Source organism: Protopterus annectens, chromosome 4.part0, assembly GCF_019279795.1.
Source record: "Protopterus annectens isolate FY-2018-M chromosome 4.part0, PAN1.0, whole genome shotgun sequence".
Classification (NCBI taxonomy): domain Eukaryota; kingdom Metazoa; phylum Chordata; order Ceratodontiformes; family Protopteridae; genus Protopterus; species Protopterus annectens.
Window position 1 is genome coordinate 1,123,266,187 of NC_056733.1, and position 20,011 is coordinate 1,123,286,197.

At 41.7% G+C, this 20,011-nt stretch overlaps 1 protein-coding gene across 5 annotated transcripts in view; it reads left to right on the forward strand.

The window, feature by feature from the left end:
• The window catches only part of FBXW11 (F-box and WD repeat domain containing 11), a 2,367,054-nt gene that overhangs the window by 2,032,551 nt on the left and 314,492 nt on the right, over positions 1 to 20,011 (forward strand). For all 5 annotated transcript variants that reach the window (XM_044069098.1, XM_044069099.1, XM_044069102.1 and 2 more), the window contains one exon: positions 1,803 to 1,881. In XM_044069098.1, coding sequence (XP_043925033.1) covers positions 1,803 to 1,881 — 79 coding nt within the window. The remainder of the gene's footprint in view (positions 1 to 1,802; positions 1,882 to 20,011) is intronic.

Genomic DNA, 20,011 nt, shown 5'->3' on the forward strand with positions numbered 1-20,011 from the left:
AAATGGATAGGAAACTGCATACGATACTGTTACTCCTTCCATGGAAAACCAATTCCACAGAACATAAGACCTCATTCTACAAGGGCAACAGCCACTACCACAGCCTTCTTACGAGGAGTGGCAACCAAAGACATTATTGAGGCGGCTACTTGGACCTCCGTGCATACATTTGCCAAGCATTATAATTTGCCTCTATATTCCAGATCCCGAGCAGGGTTTGCCACTGCTGTACTGCAAGGGATCCTAAACACACCATAATCTACTTTTATCCTCCTCCCTAGTTGGCTATGGTATTCTACCCACTTGTTATGACTGCAGATGCATCCATGAAGGACATAGTACAGTTTTGTACCTACCATAAATGTAGATGTCCGAACTGGATAGCATCTGCAGTCAGGATTACCCTCCCTCCTTCCCTCTGTGGTACTCCTAGGGTGTTTACCCTCCTAATAGCTAGCTGTTGGGGAGTCTTTATGGTGTATTTGTTTGTATATATGTACATGCATGCTTATTGTTGTGTTTACCTCTATCTATTTGGAAACATTGGCATCTATCCAAATTTTAGCCTGCAAGAGGGCTACTGGCATCTGGGGCAAGAAACACTGAGGAAAATGGTGTCGGCTGATGCTTTTATACCCGAAGACCAACAGAGATGACGTCGGGTGGAGTGCGACATCAGCCGAAGCCGGACCCGGACTTTGGAATCCGGCCGACTGCAGGGCTGCCTGACGACAGGACAACCCACTTGTTATGACTGCAGATGCTATCCAGTTCGGACATCTACATTTATGGTAGGTACAAAACTGTACTTTCTGCTTTTGCTAGATGGTAATTGGTGGAAATGAAGCTGACCAATGACTCATCAAGGAGGATTCCTGTTGTAGAGCAAGTCGATGAATTAAGAACTCCTTAGACTCTATCACCCTTCTGGATTTTGCTTTGCCCGCCTGATATTGGAACTAAGTCACGTTCTTGCATTGTTTCCATTGTGTTCTGTTGTAACTTCCTTCACAATTTGGTTTGAATTGTGATAACTGAACATGTTTTGTGGCATAATGTGTACATGTTCACATCGCACCCATGTTAGTCATTCCCTCCCTCCTTCGTAATTTAGTTCTGTTTCTGAAGACCATAGAGTTTGCTATTCCTCCTTTTGTTGCTGTCTGCCAGGGAGAACCGCTCCACAGAATAGTACATATTTTAACAAATGTTTGTCTTTTCGGCTTTTCCCGGTTAGGGGTCGCCAAAGCGGAACTCAGGTCTGCTAATGATTGGCAGTAGATTTTTATGGTGCCGAGTTGCCAGCCTGATGCCCAACCTTCAGCGAAGGCATGCCCATTCATGCATGTCTTTTGGAGGCCACTCGACCATGGGGAGGACATGCAAACTCCACACAGAAGGCACTCCATCCGAGAATCGAACAGGAGAATCTCTTGCTGTGAGGCAACAATGCTACCGCTTTATCACCGCGGCTTAAAAATGTTAAATGATTTACTGCAAAGCAAAAAATGTAACATTGTTGGTAGCTATTTTAGGGACTAGACTGGGCTTTTTTTTACTTAAACTGATAATTTCCTGGCATCTTCAGAACTGTATAATTGTGGAATGTCCGTTTCAGTACAACTGTAAATACATTCTGTAGTTCAGTACAACTGTTAATGCATTCTGTAGTTCGCACTTTTCAAGTTATTTCAGGTGTATTTAAGTACAGAGTCAAGAGAAACGCACACTAGTGTTAATGTATTTTTAACGCACTGTTTGATTTTAAGGGCTTGTAACACAGTTTTGCATTTTTTTTTAAGCAAAATCAAGGTTTGGGATTTGCAAGCTGCCCTTGATCCACGTGCACCAGCTAGTACGCTCTGCCTTCGTACGTTGGTGGTATGTATTAATTATTTGAATTCAGTTTGCATGAAACTGCATATTTTTATTTAGATTTGGAGAAGACTTGAATTATCAGAACCATGTCAGTAAGGTGTGCATACCTAAGGAACTTCCTTGTTCTGTGCACATTGGACTGAAGGCATAGTTCTGTAGCTTTCCATGTTGTGTTTTTTGGCTTCTTCATTGTAGATCTTGGCATTGTACTTTGAATTACGAGAAGTTTATTCACAGCTCATTGTATATTCTTGGAATGTGATCTGTACACTCGATGCTTCTGTTTTAGTACCATACCTCTCAACCTCTTTTAGCAAAAAATCGGGACAAAGCCTAAAATGATGGGAAACTAATAGGGACAGATTTTAAATATTGCTCTTGCAAACTTAGATGGTTGATAGCATGAATTTTCTGAAGATGTGGAGTCTTAAACTCAAATGTTTTTCATTATTTAATTACTTCAATTCTCAGCTATTTGCCAGAAAAGTACAGATTTTAGGAGGAACACACCAAAAATATGAGGCTAAAATCTGGGCATTATGTGAAAATCTGTACAGTTGAGAGGTATGTTTAGTACTGCTTGTCACTGTCTTTTAACATCCCATGCTGTGTGAGGTATGTCAACCATTTTGGTTCTTAAAGTTAAGTTGGTTTCATCAAGCTTGCTTTTAGACACAACAGGATTTGTTAGTGATGCATAGTCAGTGAAATCTTTGTTTAGTTTTGTAGCTGGACTTGATTTCATTGAGATTATGGAGAAAGCGTGCATGTGTGGGGAGGGTGTTTCCCTTATACTCAAGATTGTGTGGTCTTGGAGTTGATAAACTTAGAGAAGTTGAAATGTGAGGGGGTACAAAGAGGGTTTGCCTTAAAAGTATATATTTTACTTGACTTTTTAATGATGCTTCTCAGTCCAGCAAGTCTGAATTACTGTCTGTCATCTTAAATACCCTTTGTACTACATGGAAAACAGTTGCATACACTGCATAGTGGCATTTTAAACTGGAATTAATGGTGGTTTGTAGTAAACAAACATTGTAAACATTGCTGTAGTTCAGCTTTTCCTGGTAAGGGGTTGCCACAGCGGAACTCCAGTCCGCTAATGATTGGCAGTAGATTTTTACAAAACGCTGAGGTGTCAGCTCAACCTTCAGCGAAGGCATGCCCATTTACGCACGCATGTCTTTCGAACGCTACCCAACCACGGGGAGGACATGCAGACTCCACACAGAAGGCACTCCCAAGCCCAGCCGAGAATCGAACGGGAGAACGTCTTGCTGTGAGGTAACGCTACCGCCGTACCACCGCGGCATCATGCAGTACTTAGTAATGCTGTACAATTATATATTTTCTATTTTTTTGTTTTGTTTTGACTTAAGATAGGTTTAAGTTCGCTACTTCTACTACTATAACACTTTGTTTTGTACTTCCGCGGTGGTGCAATGGTAGCGTTGGTACAACGGTAGCGTTGTTACCTCACAGCAAGAGGTTCTCTCGTTCGATTCTCAGCTTGGGTTGGGAGTGCCTTCTGTGTGGAGTCTGCATGTCCTCCCTGCGGTCGAGTGGGCATTCGAAAGACGTGTTGAATGGGCATGCCTTCGTTGAAGGTTGGGCATCGGGCTGGCAACTTGACACCATAAAAACCAACTGCCAATCATTAGCGGACCGGAGTTCCACTGTGGCGACCCCTAACCGGGAAAAGCCGAAAGACAAACAACAACCAATAACACTTTGTTTTACAGCACAATAAACCACTCCCTTGCCTGATAAAAAGTATATATCTATTTAGAAAGACACGGATGGGGGAAGGGATGTAAATTTAACGTGTACCAATAACACTTTGTTTTACAGCACAGTAAACCACTCCCTTGCCTGATGAAAAGTATATATATATTTAGAAAGTCTGTGAGGAAATTATTACTCTGTTATTTTTGTTTAACTTGGATCGCTTGTCTGTGTACTTAATAAAGGATTTTCGACTGGAAACGGACTTCCTGCCTTGCTTGGATTACTTTCGAATACTTAGTAATGCTGTACAGTTATATATTTTCTATTATTTTTTGTTTTGACTTAAGACTAGTTTTAAGTCACTACTTCTACTACTGTTGTCTGATCTGATTAATATACAGTGATTAACTAGAGATATATGGACTGAAACTCTTCCACACAGAGAAGTTTCTTACACTGTTTTTGTATGACAAAAAATTCCATTCCTCCGTACATTAACACCAGCAGCGCACCCATGTTTAAATGTTTACTCAAGATGTACTTAAATGATAACTGGATCTGTACATGCACGTCCCCAGGCTGACTTTAGGATTACTACTAATGCTCTCATTTCCTATCCTTTCACTTGTGCCTCTTTTTCCCATCCCTAAACCAGTTCAGTCCGTTGTACTGTCACATTTCGTTATCACCCCACTTCTCTCCTGATTATCCTCTGTTAACAGTATTTGTACTCACGTCTTACTGTTTACATTTTCAGAATATCATACTCTTAACTTGTTCTGTAAGGGTGTATACATTCTACTTTTATATAACGTGCAATTACTTTTGAAATTGTACTGAACAGGCCTACTCTTAACATGGCCCATCTGTGTTGTGTTTCTCTAAATCTATATGTACTATGAATATATAATTGTATTCTTTTTGTGCTAATGCTTTTACGATATTGTATTGTACCTTGTTATAAAATGCTGTAATTTTTAACTTGTACATGGAGCTTTTCTCCCCAGGCCTCTGCTGAAAATGGGCTACTTGCCCAGTTGGACCTCCCTGGTAAACAAATGTCAAACAAATAACAGGAAGCATTCAACTGTGTGAAATTAGTTGTAAAAGACATTGTGTGCATAGCAAGGTAATGTATAGCAAAGTTGACACGTGTTATATATACCACTTACACTTAATAAATCTGGGGAAACATTTGAACTATAGTGCATACATTACAAAATTAGGCAGTTGATGCAGTTTTATTATCCTTTTCCTCAAAAACAAATGTAAGTGCCTTCTCCTAAAGATGTTCTTTTAGCTTTGTTTAGATACTGAGTGTTTATTTCCCAATTCTCATGTCTGATGGAAAAGAATTTTAAATACCTTTTTCTTGTTGACGTCCCAAAACAAAGCCTGATCTAGGTGAATCTGTTATCTTGGCTGTCCTTGATTGGAAATATTGATATTGAAGGTTTATATACTTTGTAGCAGTGTGGCTTTGATGTTCATCGTGTTACCCTGCTGCAGTCATCACACTTGGGTTATCCTGCCATCAGGCGGTCCCGCAGTCGGCCTGAATTCCAAAGTCTTGGTCCAGCGTTGGTTGCTGTCGCTTCTTCCCTGACGTCAGTGCACCAGGGGTATATTAGAGGCATCCAACACCATTTTCTTCAGTCTTCCTTGCCACGCAGGGCCCGAAGCAGAAGCAATTCGCAAGTGCCAGTCGGCCGACACCTGAGATTTTCGATTCGAATTTCAGTCCAAAGTCTTCAATAAAGCTAAGTACCCCGTTGGGGAACCTTTTCTTGCCTTAGTCCGATGTCAGAAAAAGTTAACAATTGTATTTCTTGTGGGAAGCAAATACCTCATAAGGACTTCCATTCCTATTGTATTCCTTGCCTAGGCTCAGACCACGACGTCACAGGTTGTCGGTTTTGTGCTAGGTTTAATAAACGAACTATCAAATGCCATTTTGACTTCGCACGACATTACTTTGGTAGGAAATTTAATTATATCATGCTGTCGGAGCAGCCGACGACCGGCATACATAAAAAACACAAGGATAAGGACAGGCAGCCTAGGAACAAGCCAGACTCCGAGGCCTCTGCTGGGCCTGTCGCCGGTTCTCCGGTTTTCAGTGAGGCACCTTCGCAGCCCCTGACGACCACAGAACTGGAACCCCAGACAGCTGCGGATTCTCAAGCGGAGTCTACTAGGCCGACGCAGCCATCTTCCGACACCGGAGCAGAAGTAGACCCCGGTGCAGTGGAAACACCTTCGGTTGCAGAAGGTGTTTTCAGACCGACTACACTCACCATTAAATCTTATGCTAAGCTTAAAACTCCTTTAAAACCTAAGAAGACTGTACATCAGTCTACAGTTCCAGGCCCCATGCCTAAGAAACAGATGCTTAAGATGGCTGAAGATTTGATTACCCTAATCAGGGGTTCCCATCCCCCTCCTGGATAAAAGACCAAGACTAGAGGAGGATTATGCTTCCTCTGACCAGGTTTCAATTTCCTCAGATTCTTCTGAGGAACAGGATTACACTTTTCCACTTTATGAAGACTCTGATGCTGAAGACCCTATTCCCTCAGCATCTCCCCCTGAAGACTACTCCTTTGGGGAAACTTTACATACCATGAGGGAACATTTCCACTGGGAAGGCCAGGCCTACTCTGATTCTAAGAAAAGATTCCGAGAGTTCCTTTTACTACCCCAGCACAGCAGACCTCTTGCTATCCCTCCAGTTTTAGATATTGTGGATAATGTTTACTTGGAGTCTAGTTTAAATCCAGACTCTCTACCTCCTGCTCCAGCCAAACCAGACAGATACTACAGAGTACCTGACTCTCACAAATTCCTTTATAAAAGCCCTGTGGCTGACCCAGAAACAATTTCCCAGGGTCCTAAGGGAGCTAAAGCTTCTACGGCTAAAAATCCTGTGCCCTCTGAAAGGGATTCCAGAGCCCTAGCTAGATGGGGAAAGAAAATATACACCTCAGCAACTCTGGCTATGAGAGCATTAAATTGTCATTTTCACATGCTGAAATATCAGCAATTTCCTAATGTCTCAGTTAAAACAAAAAATGAGCACACATACTGAACAGTCTGAATTCAAGGAAATGCAGGATCTGTTGCATGCAGCTGAACAGGTGGGCAAACATACTTTGCAAAGCAGATTTGATTCGTTGGAAGCTTCCTGTAGAGCAGCTGTTACTGGCTCGGTCATACGTAGACATGCTTGGTTAAAAGAACAAACCCTTCCTGATCATGTTAAAGCAAAATTATTGGATGCACCTTTACAGCAGGATGTATTATTTGGTGTCAACGCAGAAGAGGTTTTAAAGAAAATGGAGGATAAGGCAAAGTCTATGCAGACTGTCGAGGATTTTTTGCAGGTACAACCCCCTCGTTTCAGCAAAAATTGGCCAACAAAAAACTGGTCCTTTCCAGCTTCTGACAGATCACAGAGGGGCAAATACAGATGCCCAAGGGGCAGAGGTCAGTCACAAGGCCCTTACAAACGTCGCCAATGGGGTACTGGTACCCAGAAAGGAGGAGAAGACAGGCCCCAAGCTAGCAGAAGACAAATGACTCAATCCTCAAACTACCAAGCAAATCTCTCCTGGCAGCTCCCTTGGGAGGAAAATTAGCATTTTTTGCAGACAATTGGCACATCATCACAAAAGACAAATGGGTCCTAAACATTGTCTCTCAAGGATACAGATTCCACTTTCATACCTTACCAAGGATAAAAGAAATGCCAAACCTGCCACCAAATCAATGGGCAGAGGCACAAAAACAAATTACAGCTCTCATGGACATGAGTCATTCAACAGGTACCTACACAGGAGCAAGGACAAGGATTTTACTCAAGACTCTTTCTAGACCCAAGAAAGGACAAAGCATGGAGACCCATTCTGGATCTTTCAGTTCTGGACACCTATCTGCAAGTACCAAAATTCAAGATGCTAACACTACAGCAGCTTCTTCCCATGCTGGGCAAGAATGCTTGGCTAGTAACTGGACCTCAAGGAGGCATACCTGCATGTCCCTATCAGACAGAATTGCAGAAGATACCTCCGCTTCATTGCAGGTTCAACACATTATCAATTCTCTGCACTGCCCTTTGGCTTATCTACTGCGCCCAGGGTCTTCACAAAATGCCTGGCACCAGTAATTGCATACTGCAGACAAAGAGGAATTCAAATATACCCATACCTGGATGACTGCCTTATTCAAGCAGAAAGCAAGGACATTCTTTTAGTAGATGTGTCCAACCTGCGGCCCGCGGGCCACATGCGGCCCTCAGAGCTCTGCCATGTGGCCCTCTACCTCCAACATCAATGTACGCATGCTCCAAAACACTTTTTAGTTGTGATTTTCATGCCCGTGACATGTAACTCTAACGTCAGTGTGTGCATGCACCAAAGCATCCTTCTAGTTTTGATTTTTTTGCGCCAAAGAAGGGTCTGTGTGTTCGCACCATTATTTCGTGCCAAAGAATCAATGTGTGTGCTCTTGCTGAAGAGGGACTCGTCTATGGATTTGCCGCCATTGCCTTTTAAAGAGACAGCACTTAACCTGTGTTAATAGGTAAGTATGGTGTGAGTGAGTGCATGCATGAAAGCAGAATGTTTATGTGTGTGAAAGTAGGTGTGTGTGTGTGGTGTGTGTGTGGTGTGTGTGTGTGTGGTATGTGTGTGTGGTGTGTGTGTGTGTGTGTGTGTGTGTGTGTGTTTGTGTGGTGTGTGTGTGTGTGTGTGTGTGTGTGTGTGTGTGTGTGTGTGTGTGTGTGTGTGGTGTGTGTGTGTGTGTGTGTGTGTGTGTGTGGTGTGTGTGTGTGTGTGTGTGTGTGGTGTGGGTGTGTGGTGTGTGTGTGGGTGTGGTGTGGGTGTGGTGTGGGTGTGGTGTGGGTGTGGTGTGGTGTGGGTGTGGTGTGTGTGTGGTGTGGGTGGGTGTGTGTGTGTGTGGTGTGTGTGTATGACAGAGAGCGACACATGCACAAATAGGCTAACGTACAAACAAGTTAGCTCACAAATGCATCCTACATTAAAAGTACACTTTCATTAAATTGCAGCTTTCCTGACAGGGAGAGCGTTGTATTGAATATGAAATCATACCTCTCAACTGTATGGATTTTCGAAGAATGTCTGGATTTTTGCCTCATCTTCCAATTTGTGTCTTTTGCTTAGGAAATAAAAGTAGTCATCCAAGGTAATGCAGTCCCAGGGAGTAAGAATGAGACAGCAGCCTAGGGTTAACGGGTCAGTAGTGGGTTGACTAATGTGGGACTGTAGCATATAAAGTTTGCTTTTTTGACAAAAAAAATCACCCAGTATGGTCTTGTCATTGGTGGGTTCTAAGCAGTGATAGATTGGACAGCAGTAAGCATATCTTTGGTGGATCATCAATACTGGCAAATCAGGTGGGCACAATGTCATTTTTTAAATGTTGGGGGTTTTAGTGTGTATGTGTGTGTTTGTGTTGGGAGTGCTGCAATAGTAGATGATTATTAAAGACAGAGACTTACAAACTGTGGAGAATGTTTCTTTATTTCAAAACCTGATACTTGGGTACTAGGAATGCCAAAAATAGATTTTTTAAGACATAGCTTCTTGCCATTTACAGTGGATGGATATTTACATTTAATGGACAATGTTAGCAGTATGAGTGTGGTTCTCTAGGGATCTGGAGGATGCTAAGTCTACCACTGCCAATGTCTTGTAAAGTGACCTGGAAATGGATATTGGGATGTTACTGAAAAAATACAGCGTGGGCTTTGAAATATAGTTTAATTAAACAAAGTGCACTTGCAATTTACAGGCCATAATTTAATTTATTTCAGGTAGTCCAGATCCTGGTAGATTGTATACCATTAGATTTAATGAGGGAGAGGTGTCATTCTGTGTAAATAAGCAGACCTAGTTTCAGTGAAAGCTATGTGGTTGTTTGCAGGTATGAAGTTGCAGGATGTGGAGCCATTGTGTTTTATTATTTTTAATGGATTTGTCATTTCAAAGTATGGTTTTATTTGTTGCAAAAGAAGGCAGGATTGAATGAGCCATATAATGCTTAACTGACAATAATGGGATAGAAACATTATACATGATGTGTAATGTTTGCAGCTACATTTGTTTCAATGGTGTCTGTGATGCATAACTATTTTTGGGCCTGTGTCCCAATTTTATTTTTCGCTTTGTCCAGAATTCTTGCTCTAAGGTTGAGAGGTATGGTTCTATGCTAAATCAGAAGGTTATATTTACCTCGGAAGACTTTTCAGCATAATTATGACAGAGCGTTTTTAATATCTCCACTTATTTCCAATATAAACTGCCATGTAACCTTGCAAATAACATTCTTATTAAGCTACTTTAATTCTTTTGGAATTGACAGGTATGCTTCATTGGTTTGGACGTAAGCATAGTGTGCTGTGACTGATTTCTTGCAGCAGTCTGTGGTTTACTTATCACAATAACTTTTCTGTGTGTAATCCATTTAACAGTTTTAAAGATGTTTTCCAAAATTAAATAAATACATAATAAATAAAAAAAAAATAATCTCCTCTTCACTTTGAGCTATTGACAAAGTCTGGGAATTTGTTTTTTTCAAAAGCGATGGTCAGCATTACAGCTTAGTTAAACGGTCAGTCTGTGAATAACTTCTGCACAAATTTACAATGTCTGAATGTCAAATGGCTTTAGATTGGAGGGAAGTTATATGTTTACTCCAGTATGTAGTATGATCTTAGAGAGTTATAGATTTCTTATTGATTTAATTTTTGCTGAGCAGTTGTTTGTTGATTTATTGATGGTCCTTTTGGTGTTGGGAAATTACATGGATGAAGCCATATCTATTATGATTTTTTTTTTTTCAGATATTTTGACTTCCAACAATTTCAATCAGTGAGACTGTGTCATGTGATTACCGAGGTTGCCTATTTTACAAGTAGGGGCTCCTTTTCTGTGTGTGTGTGTGTGTGTGTGTGTGTGTATAATAGAGAGAGATTTAATATGTATACTGAACATATTTTTGCAAATGGAATTCTTAGTTAAATAGGCCCCTCCTCTTAGACAAGTAGACTTGAGTAACCAATATTAGATCTTAGCCATCCAGCTGGGAAAGTTTAGTATGTGGATTTTCCTTCCGGTTTGATGAAGGCTGTGTTACTTGAGGAGTACATTCATGGCTATCCATTCAGTTGTAGTGTTCTTGAACTACATTGTTTGATAATGAGAGGAGATTTTTACAGAAGTTGAAAGTTTTTGTGTCAAGAACTTGTCCATACAAGGTGGCTTGTTTAAGTTGCAGTGAAGGCTGTGGTCTTTGTAGTGAGCGTTTTAAATATAACCAGTATTTCTGAGGTGGAGAAAGTCTCTTAAGGCAGGATCTTTCTTAGCCTGGAAAGCAAGCCAGTCATGAAATTTATAGGGGCCAATGAGAGACCGAGGAAAGCAAGAAGCTTTTTAGTCTGTTTGGATAACTAAGTGAACTCAGTCCTTTGACCTTTTTTTGTCAGAAATGGTTGTAGTCTTTCTTTTGGCAGGGTGTTTTGCTGAGGCACGTGCCAAAAGGGGTGTTGCACTCAATAATTGCTCTTGTAAAGGAAAACTACAGGGATGTTATGACCTCCTTGTCCCTGCATGAGATACCCTTACTAATGAGGTGGGCCATGTAAAAAGCTTTCCGTACAACTGAGACAATGTGGTGGTCAAAAGTCAAATTTCTATCAACCTGGGTGTCCAAGCACCTCACAACTGATTGTGTGCTTACAACTTTGTTATTAATGTGATAATTTGTGGGGACATCACTCAAAGGGGATGATTGTGCATTTTTTGGCATTTAGCTTGAGGCCATGTTTCTGGCACTTGTCATTTGTTTGGGTGAGACCCTCTTGTAGTTTATTCAGAATTGTTTTATTAAGTCAGTAATGTGAATTTTTTACTTTATTTCAAATTTGTTGGCTTATTTTTGTGGATTGTAGTATTGTAGGACTGCTAATGTTGACATTGTATGTAGATGGACTGCTGGAGTGGTTTTCCCAGTGAGAAATGCTAGTGCTGTAGTGAATATCTGTTTATACTACTCCTAGATCCTGGTTATCTGAGTAATCCTTATAATAATTTGCTGTCATCATGTATAATTAAGTAAACTAACTAAATTTAAGCTATTAATTTACATATCATGTAATGACTAACCTCACCTTGCTTTAAATGTTTATGTTTTTTGTTACTTCTGTAAATGTCTCATATTGTCTTGCTTGGAGCTTTTCTCCCCGGGCCTCCGCTGTAAATGGACATGTATCCAGTCGGACTATCCCGGTTAACAAATGTAAAATAAAAATAAAAAATAAAATAAATTTGTAAAAAAAAATCTATACATTAACTAAGATGTTAGAGTTAACTGTTAGATTAGAGAATTAAAACCAGAATGAGAATTAGAATTTTATGGCAAATATTAGGCATTTATTACATTTATTCATTGTTCAAATGCACCTACAGTACAGCCAGAAGGTTGACTTTGGTCTCCCGTGGTAGCGAAAGAGGTAACTATATGATATATTTTATATGCAGCCCCAAGACTATTTCTGTTCAGTCAATGCGGCCCCGGCAAGCCAAAAGGTTGGACACCCCCATTTAAAGCATCTGGCATTTGTCAAACACCTTCTAAGTTGCCTAGGGTACACAGTAAACGAAAATAAATCAAAACTAGTGCCCTCACAAAACATAATATTCCTGGGTGCCAGCTTGAATACAACGGCCCAGATGGCTTATCTCACGCCAGACAAGCAACAACAGCTGACTCAGTATTACAAAACAATGGCAACAAAGACCCAACTCCCTGCAAGAAAAATTCTGCAGCCTTGGGATTCATGGCATCTTGCATACTACTAATACCATTTGCAAAACTGCATATGAGGAAATTACAATGGTACCTGAAAAGCGTATGGACTCAGCACAGCCACACCTTGGAAACAATGATACCACTCATTCCCTGCCTTCAACAGGAGTTTCTATGGTGGACACAGGCATGTCACCTCAACAAGGGTCAGCCTTTCACCTTACCCGCAGCCAGGCAAACTATGACCACAGATGCATCTGACTATGCCTGGGGGAGCACACATGGCAGGACAGTGCATTCAGGGAAAATGGACTACAGATCAGAGGCATCTGCATATCAATCAAAAAGAAATGCTAGCAGTACAGAATGCCCTAACAGCTTTCAAGGACCTCTTACACCCAGGACAACTAATAATAAAGACGGACAATACCACAGGGAGCACACATTCCTACCCTCTATGCAGGCAAGCAATGACCTTGTGGAACACTGCACTGTCTTACCAGGTTCAATTACAAGCACAATTCCTGCCAGGAAAGAAAAACACATTGGCAGACGACCTAAGCAGAAACATCATGGATCCACACGAGTGGAAACTAGATCCACAAGTATTTGCAATGATAGCTCAAAAATGGGGACGCCCAAACATAGATCTGTTTGCAAGCCCCCAAAACTACCAACTTCAAAAATTTTGCACAAGGACATTCCATCCACAAGCTTGGAAAGTGGACGCCCTCTCATTCAGTTGGAAAACATTAACAGTGTATGCCTTTCCTCCACTGCCTCTTCTAGCAAAGGTACTGCTGAAAGTCAGATTAGAGTGGCCACAAATGATACTCATTGCACCAGACTGGCCACGCCAGCATTGGTATCCAATTCTAAGGAACATGGCCCACGACCCACCATGGATTTTACCACAAATTCCTCACCTGCTCACCCAGCGAGACCATCAGATTGTACACAGCCAGCTCAAGACTTTAAACCTGGCTGCACGGCAAATTACCTAAACAACCAGCCAAAACCTCTATCCAAAGCTGTTATGGATGTCATTCTGGAGGCCCAGCACCAGGAAAACCTGTTCAGACAAATGGAAAAGATTTTGTGCTTGGAACCAGGCTAAGGGCCAAAATCACCTTGATCCAAACATTCCTCAGATTCTACAATATTTAACTGAGATGTTGCACAAAGGACTTTCCTTTTCATCTATTAAGATCCACGCCTCAGCAATTTCAGCTCATTACAACACGGATCCTCCTTTATTCTCACATCCACTCCTAAGACAGTACCTCAGAGGGGCTAAGAACATAAGACTGCCAAGGAGAGTACCAACACCTACTTTGGATCTCAACTTTGTTCTGGAAAAGCTTACACTGCCGCCCTTTGAACCAGCTTTTTCAGCTGATTTAAAATTTCTTTCATGGAAAATTGCCCTGCTACTAGCAATAACCTCAGCTAGAAGAGTCTCAGAGCTACAGGCACTAATGGCAGTGGAGCCTTTCCTCATTTTTCATCAAGACAGAGTGTCTCTACGAGCTAACCCTTCCTTTATGCCAAAGGTGGTATCCAGTGTGGCCCTAAACCAAACCATTCATTTGCCCACCTTTTTCCCAAATCCCCAGAACAAAGGAGAAAAACTCCTGCACTCTTTAGACATTCACAGGCAATTACGTTACTACTTGGATAAAACTAAGGCTTTCAGAAAAACTGACCAGCTCTTTGTAGCCTATGCTACAGGATCACAAGAAAAAGCCATCTCAAAACAGACAGGGCATTGCATACGTTTCTGCTACACGCATCATGGGAAACCGGTACCTGCTAACATTAGGTGCCACTCCACCAGGGCTACAGCTACATCAGCAGCCTTTCTCAGGGGAGTGCCAACCAAGGATATTCTGGAAGCTGCAACTTGGAGTTCAGCGCACACCTTCACCAAACACTATCACTTACCTCTATATTCTAAGACTAGAGCTGGTTTTGCCACTGCAGTTTTGCAGGGCCTACTAGCTTCTTCTAACCCTGTTTAACTCCACCTCCCATCCTTAGCTTTGGGATTCAACCCAAGTGTGATGACTGCAGCAGGGTAACACGATGAACATAGTACAGTTTTGTACCTACCATAAATGTAGATGTTAGAGTGTTCACCCTGCTGCAGTCCAGGTTACCCTCCCTCCATCCTCTCTGAACTATCTGAACTTATCTATACCACTCTATCCTATACAACCTCTGTGGTGTATTTGCTTGTGCCTAAAGGTATTGTTTTATTTTTATCTAGCTATATATATATATATATATATATATATATATATATATATATATATATATATATATTTATTTATTTATTTTTTTGCCTACCTATTGGGGGCACCTGACATCTGGGGCAAGAAAAACTGAAGAAAATGGCGTCGGATGTCTCTTATATACCCCTGGCGCACTGACGTCAGGGAAGAAGCGACAGCAGCCGATGCCGGACCAAGACTTTGGAATTCAGGTCCACTGTGGGACCACCTGATGACAGGATAACCCAAGTGTGATGACTGCAGCAGGGTGAACACTCTAACATCTACTTTTATGGTAGGTACAAAACTGTACCTTTGTACTGCTTTTCATGGCACTGTTCTTTTTCTTAATGCAGCTTGTTAGGGAAGATGCACAGTGGTAAGGCAAAACCTTTGTAGTACCAATTTAGAATGGTAATTGTAAAGTAAATGCATAAATTGATGCTTATAATTGTAAACCTAAACAATGTTAGAAGGGGATCTGTAGAAGTTGTTAGGTAAGTCTGTTTTTATTTTGTGGTGTCTCTTGCTAGACATCATTAATGTTGGATTAGATCTGCTTCAGGCATCTGATGTCATTGTCTTGCAGCCTTATCCCAGTCTGCAGGCATCCCCATTCTGTCTAGCTGAGTTTGTAAAATGAGTACTGCTTTTAAGCATTGTCCAATTCTTCCGAACACTGCAGCACTGCACTCCCTCATCTGGGTATGTTACCAGTGAGCTGTGTACCAAGCAACTTATTCATGTTGGTAATTTTCATCTGTTTTAGTCACACCTGACATGATGTCATCCTTAGTGTTGCATGCAGCTGTGCCTGCTGTGATCACCCCTTTCTGGGCCAGTAATCAAGGAGCCTGAATCCTCACCACTGACACTGGAAGGGGATGTTCACTTGGAATACAAATGGATACATTCAGTATTTCCAGATGCAGACCTCTCTGCATCAAGCACAATTTCACTTGAGTACACAGGGAACACAGTCTCTGGTCTGAATTTCTCTCTTTCCAGGTCCCAAATAAGACTCCCCACTGACACAGCTTCAAAGTTAAGTCCTCAGCCAGTTGCCCAAGCCAAGTCCTCCACCACACTCTGTGAAACCAGTGCTTTGTGTCCCTGCTGCAAGTAGCTGACACACAAACACTTTGATTTTTACATGCACACATGCCTGGGAAAGGCTGGCACAGGTTTACTAGCTCACCTCCCTTCTGCCCAGAGTATAAGGTAGTTATCACTGCCACCAGACACTCCACAATCTGCTACTCTAAGGCCCTTAACAAAGGGTGTCCAATTATACTATGTAATATTAATAATACAAATGGTAGTAGTTGACCAAGACAGCTAGGGATTCTAAAGTGGCCCACACATTGTCACCAAATGAATGCAAGTGCACTCAAAGGTTAAATACTTTCTAAAAGGACCAGCCACAATAAGTTTTAAATACATTTAATAGTAAAAGAACATGAAAATACTGAATATGAGTTGGATGAAGTGGTAATGACTTGTATCCAAGGGTGAGAGAGTGGTGATTGGAGCAGATTTCAATGAGCATGTTAGTGAAAGGAACAGAGGAAATGAAGTGATGGGTAGGTATGGTGTTAAGCAAAAGAATGCAGAAGGTCAGCTGGTAGTGAATTTTTGTGAAAAGGATGGACATGGCTGTAGTGAGTACGTATTTTAACAAGAGGGAGGAGCATAGGGTGACATACAAGAGTGGAGGGAGATGCACACAGGTGGATTATATCTTATATAGACAGGCCAGTCTGAAGGAGATTGAAGACTGTAAAGTGGTGGCAGGGGAAAGTGTAGTTAGGCAACATAGGATGGTGGAGTTCAAGGAAGAGATAAGACAGGCACTGGGTGACAATGAAGAGTTGCCGAATAGCTGGGTAACTACAGCAGAGCTAGTAAAGGAGATGGCTAGAAAGGTGCTTGGTGTGACATCTGGAAAGAGGACAAGGAGACCTGGTGGTGGAATGAGGAAGTACATGAGAGTATACAGAGAGGTTGGCGAAGAAGTGGGATTGTCAGAAAGATGAAGAAAGTAGACAGGAGTATAAGGAAATGAGGTGCATGGCAAAGAGAGAGGTGGCAAAGGAGAAGGCATATGAAGAGTTGTATGAAAGGTTGGGCAGAGAAAAGGACCTGTACCAATTGGCTAGACAGAGGGACCGAGCTAGTAAAGATGTGCAGCAGGTAAGGGGTGATAAAGGATAATGAGGGAAACGTACTCGCAAGCGAGGAGTGTGTGTTGAGCAGATGGAAAGAGTACTTTGAGGGGCTGATGAAGGAAGAGAATGAGAGGGAGAGAAGGTTGAATGATGTGAGGATAGTGAGTCATGAAATGCAGTGGATTAGCAAGGAGTAAGTAAGGATAGCTATGAAGAAGGATGAAGAATGGAAAGGCAGTTGGTCCAGATGACATACCTGTGGAAGCATGGAGGTGTTTGCAGTGGAGTTTTTAACTAGATTGTTTAAAGAAATCTTGGAAAGTGAGAGGATGCCTGAGGAACGGAGAAAAAGTGTTTTTGTACCGATTTTTAAGAATAAGAGTGATGTGCAGAGCTGTAGTAACTACAGAGGGATTAAATTGATCAGTTACAGCATGAAGTTATGGGAAAGAGTAGTGGAAGCTAGGTTAAGAAGGGAGGTGGTGATTAGTGATCAGCAGTATGGTTTCATGCCAGGAAAGAGCACTACAGATGCGATGTTTGCTGTGAGTTTTGATGGAGAAGTACAGAGAAGGTCAGGAGGGAGTTGCATTGTGTCTTTGTGGACTTAGAGAAAGCATATGATAGGGTGCCTAGAGAGGAGTTGTGGTATTATATGAGGAAATCAGGAGTGTCAGAGAAGTATGTAAGAATGGTACAGGATATGTACGAGGGTAGTGTGACAGCGGTGAGGTCTGAGGTGGGAGTGATGGATGCGTTTAAGGTGGAGGTGGGATTACATCAAGGATCAGTTCTGAGCCCTTTCTTATTTGCAGTGGTGATGGACAGGTTGACGGACAAGATCAGACAGGAGTCCCCGTGGACTATGATGTTTGCAGATGACATTGTGATCTGTAGTGAGTAGGGAGCAGGTGGAGATATGTTCTAGAGAGAAGAGAAATGAAGGTCAGCAGTACTAAGACATTATATGTGTGTGAATGAGAGGGAGGATAGAAGAATGGTGAGGATGCAGGGAGTAGAGGTGGTGGAGGTGTTTAAATACTTGAGATCAACAGTTCAGAGTAATGGTGAGTGTGGAAGAGGTGAAGAGAGTACAGGCAGGATGGAGTGGGTGTTGAAGAGTCGGGAGTGATTTGTGACAGACTAGTACCAGTAAGAGTGAAAGGGGAAGGGTCTACAAGAGGGTAGTGAGACCAGCTATGTTATATGGGTTGGAGACAGTGGCATTGATAAAAAGGCAGGAGTCAGAGCTGGACATGACAGAGTTAAAGATTTTAAGATTTGCATTGGGTGTGACGAGGGTGGACAGGATTAGGAATAAGTATATTAGAGGGTCAGCCCTGGTTGGAAGGTTTGGAGACAAATCCAGAGAGGCAAGATTACTTTGGTTTGGACATATGCTGAGGAGGGATGCAGAGTATATTGGAAAAAGATGCTAAGGATGAAGCTGCCAGGTAACAGGAAAAGAGGAAGGCCTAAGATAAGGTTTATGGATGTTGTGAGAGAGGACATGCAGGTGGTTGGTGTGACAGGGCAAGATGCAGAGGACAGGAAGAAATGGAAACAGATGATGCACTGTGGTGACCTCTAACGAGAGCAGCCAAAAGAAGACAATAGTAAACCAGAGAGTTCGAATCACAGGAAATATTGAAAGTAATGTGGATGGACAGACTCAAAGAAAAACAATATTTATACTAAGCCTCACTATAGTTTTATGACTGAATCTAGGAGATTTACTATCCCCTACCTACTTAGTAGAGCAAGGCAGATGATGTGGTTAATGGTCCTTGTTTTCAGGTCCAAGACAGAACACTCAGTACTAAGATCTTTCTCTTTGTAATATCTAAAATTTCCAAGATGGCTGGTAGAATAACCTCATCTGGTCACCTGACTCTAGGTTCTCACACTATTCCCCTTTGAAGCTTGAGACAGGATCTTAGCATAGATGTGTTGAGATGCATATCTAAAGTTTTGATGTTTATAGCAGTTCCTGGGGCTTTCCCTTCTTACTGAGCTAATGAACAAAGGCTTCTTCCAGACATGCTATCTCTGTTCCTGTTCAAAGCTGTGAGATGAGCACTTCCATGGCCCAACAAGTGGTCCATTTAAGTGCTTTTCTTAAAGTAAGAAGTAACCTAGCTGTTTAACCCCTTCTCTTCTACTGTCCTTTACTAACATGTATATACATATAGTCTCAAATGGATATTCTTCTCTGTCCAGCAGGACCCACTGTTGATGAATTTTTCTTCTAACACTAGTAACTTTACAAACACGTTTTGATTTTCAAATGCCATACAGTTCTAATACATTTGTAACATAAGCATTTGTGCAAATCAGTTTGATATTCAAAGGACATATCATTAGTTACAGAACTCCAGCTGACTATGCTGGCACTAACCCATATCATCACACCTGCATTTAGCATATCCCACCTTTAGCAACTTACTTTGCTGCATATTCTTTTAAATGTTTGCCACTATACAAGCCTGTACTCAACCCATAAAAAGTTAATATGCTCATCAAATGAGAGAGAGCCTGGAGTGTTGAATGTCAGTTGCTTGAATAGTAAACCAGAGTCGGTGCAGTAGTAGTTCTCTAGCTGTCTCCGTGGTTACACCTGTGTTAGAATCTGATGCTATTATCAGACCCCCTCTGACATTTTTCTTCCAGGGTGCAGCAGTGGTCCACTTGGGCATTTGACAGGCCAGCTGGATTTACCACTAGAGTTCACTGTACAGTATAAGATACATTTCCTAGAATGGATCTAGATGTGGTGATAAACACGGAATAATACAATCATATTAAGGAGTAGTAAAGCTTAATGCACAGTACTTGTATTCATCCTAGGATAGTCCTACATAATGAGGGTATTATATGTACAGGATTTATAATATTTATAGGAGGTGCTGAAATTAGTTGGGGGAGACAGAGGCCAAGTGGGGATAGAGGGAAGTAGTATAGAGAGACGAGAAAGTGGAGGGAAGAACTCAGTGAAAAAAAAAAACACTGCAAATAATTGGAAGTGAAGTACTACAGGAAGGAGAGGATGGTGTAGGAGAGTCACAGAAGATTGGGAAAGAAGTGGTAGAGCAAGTCATTTGCACCTTTACTTGTAGCGGAAGTAAGCGATTTTAAAGC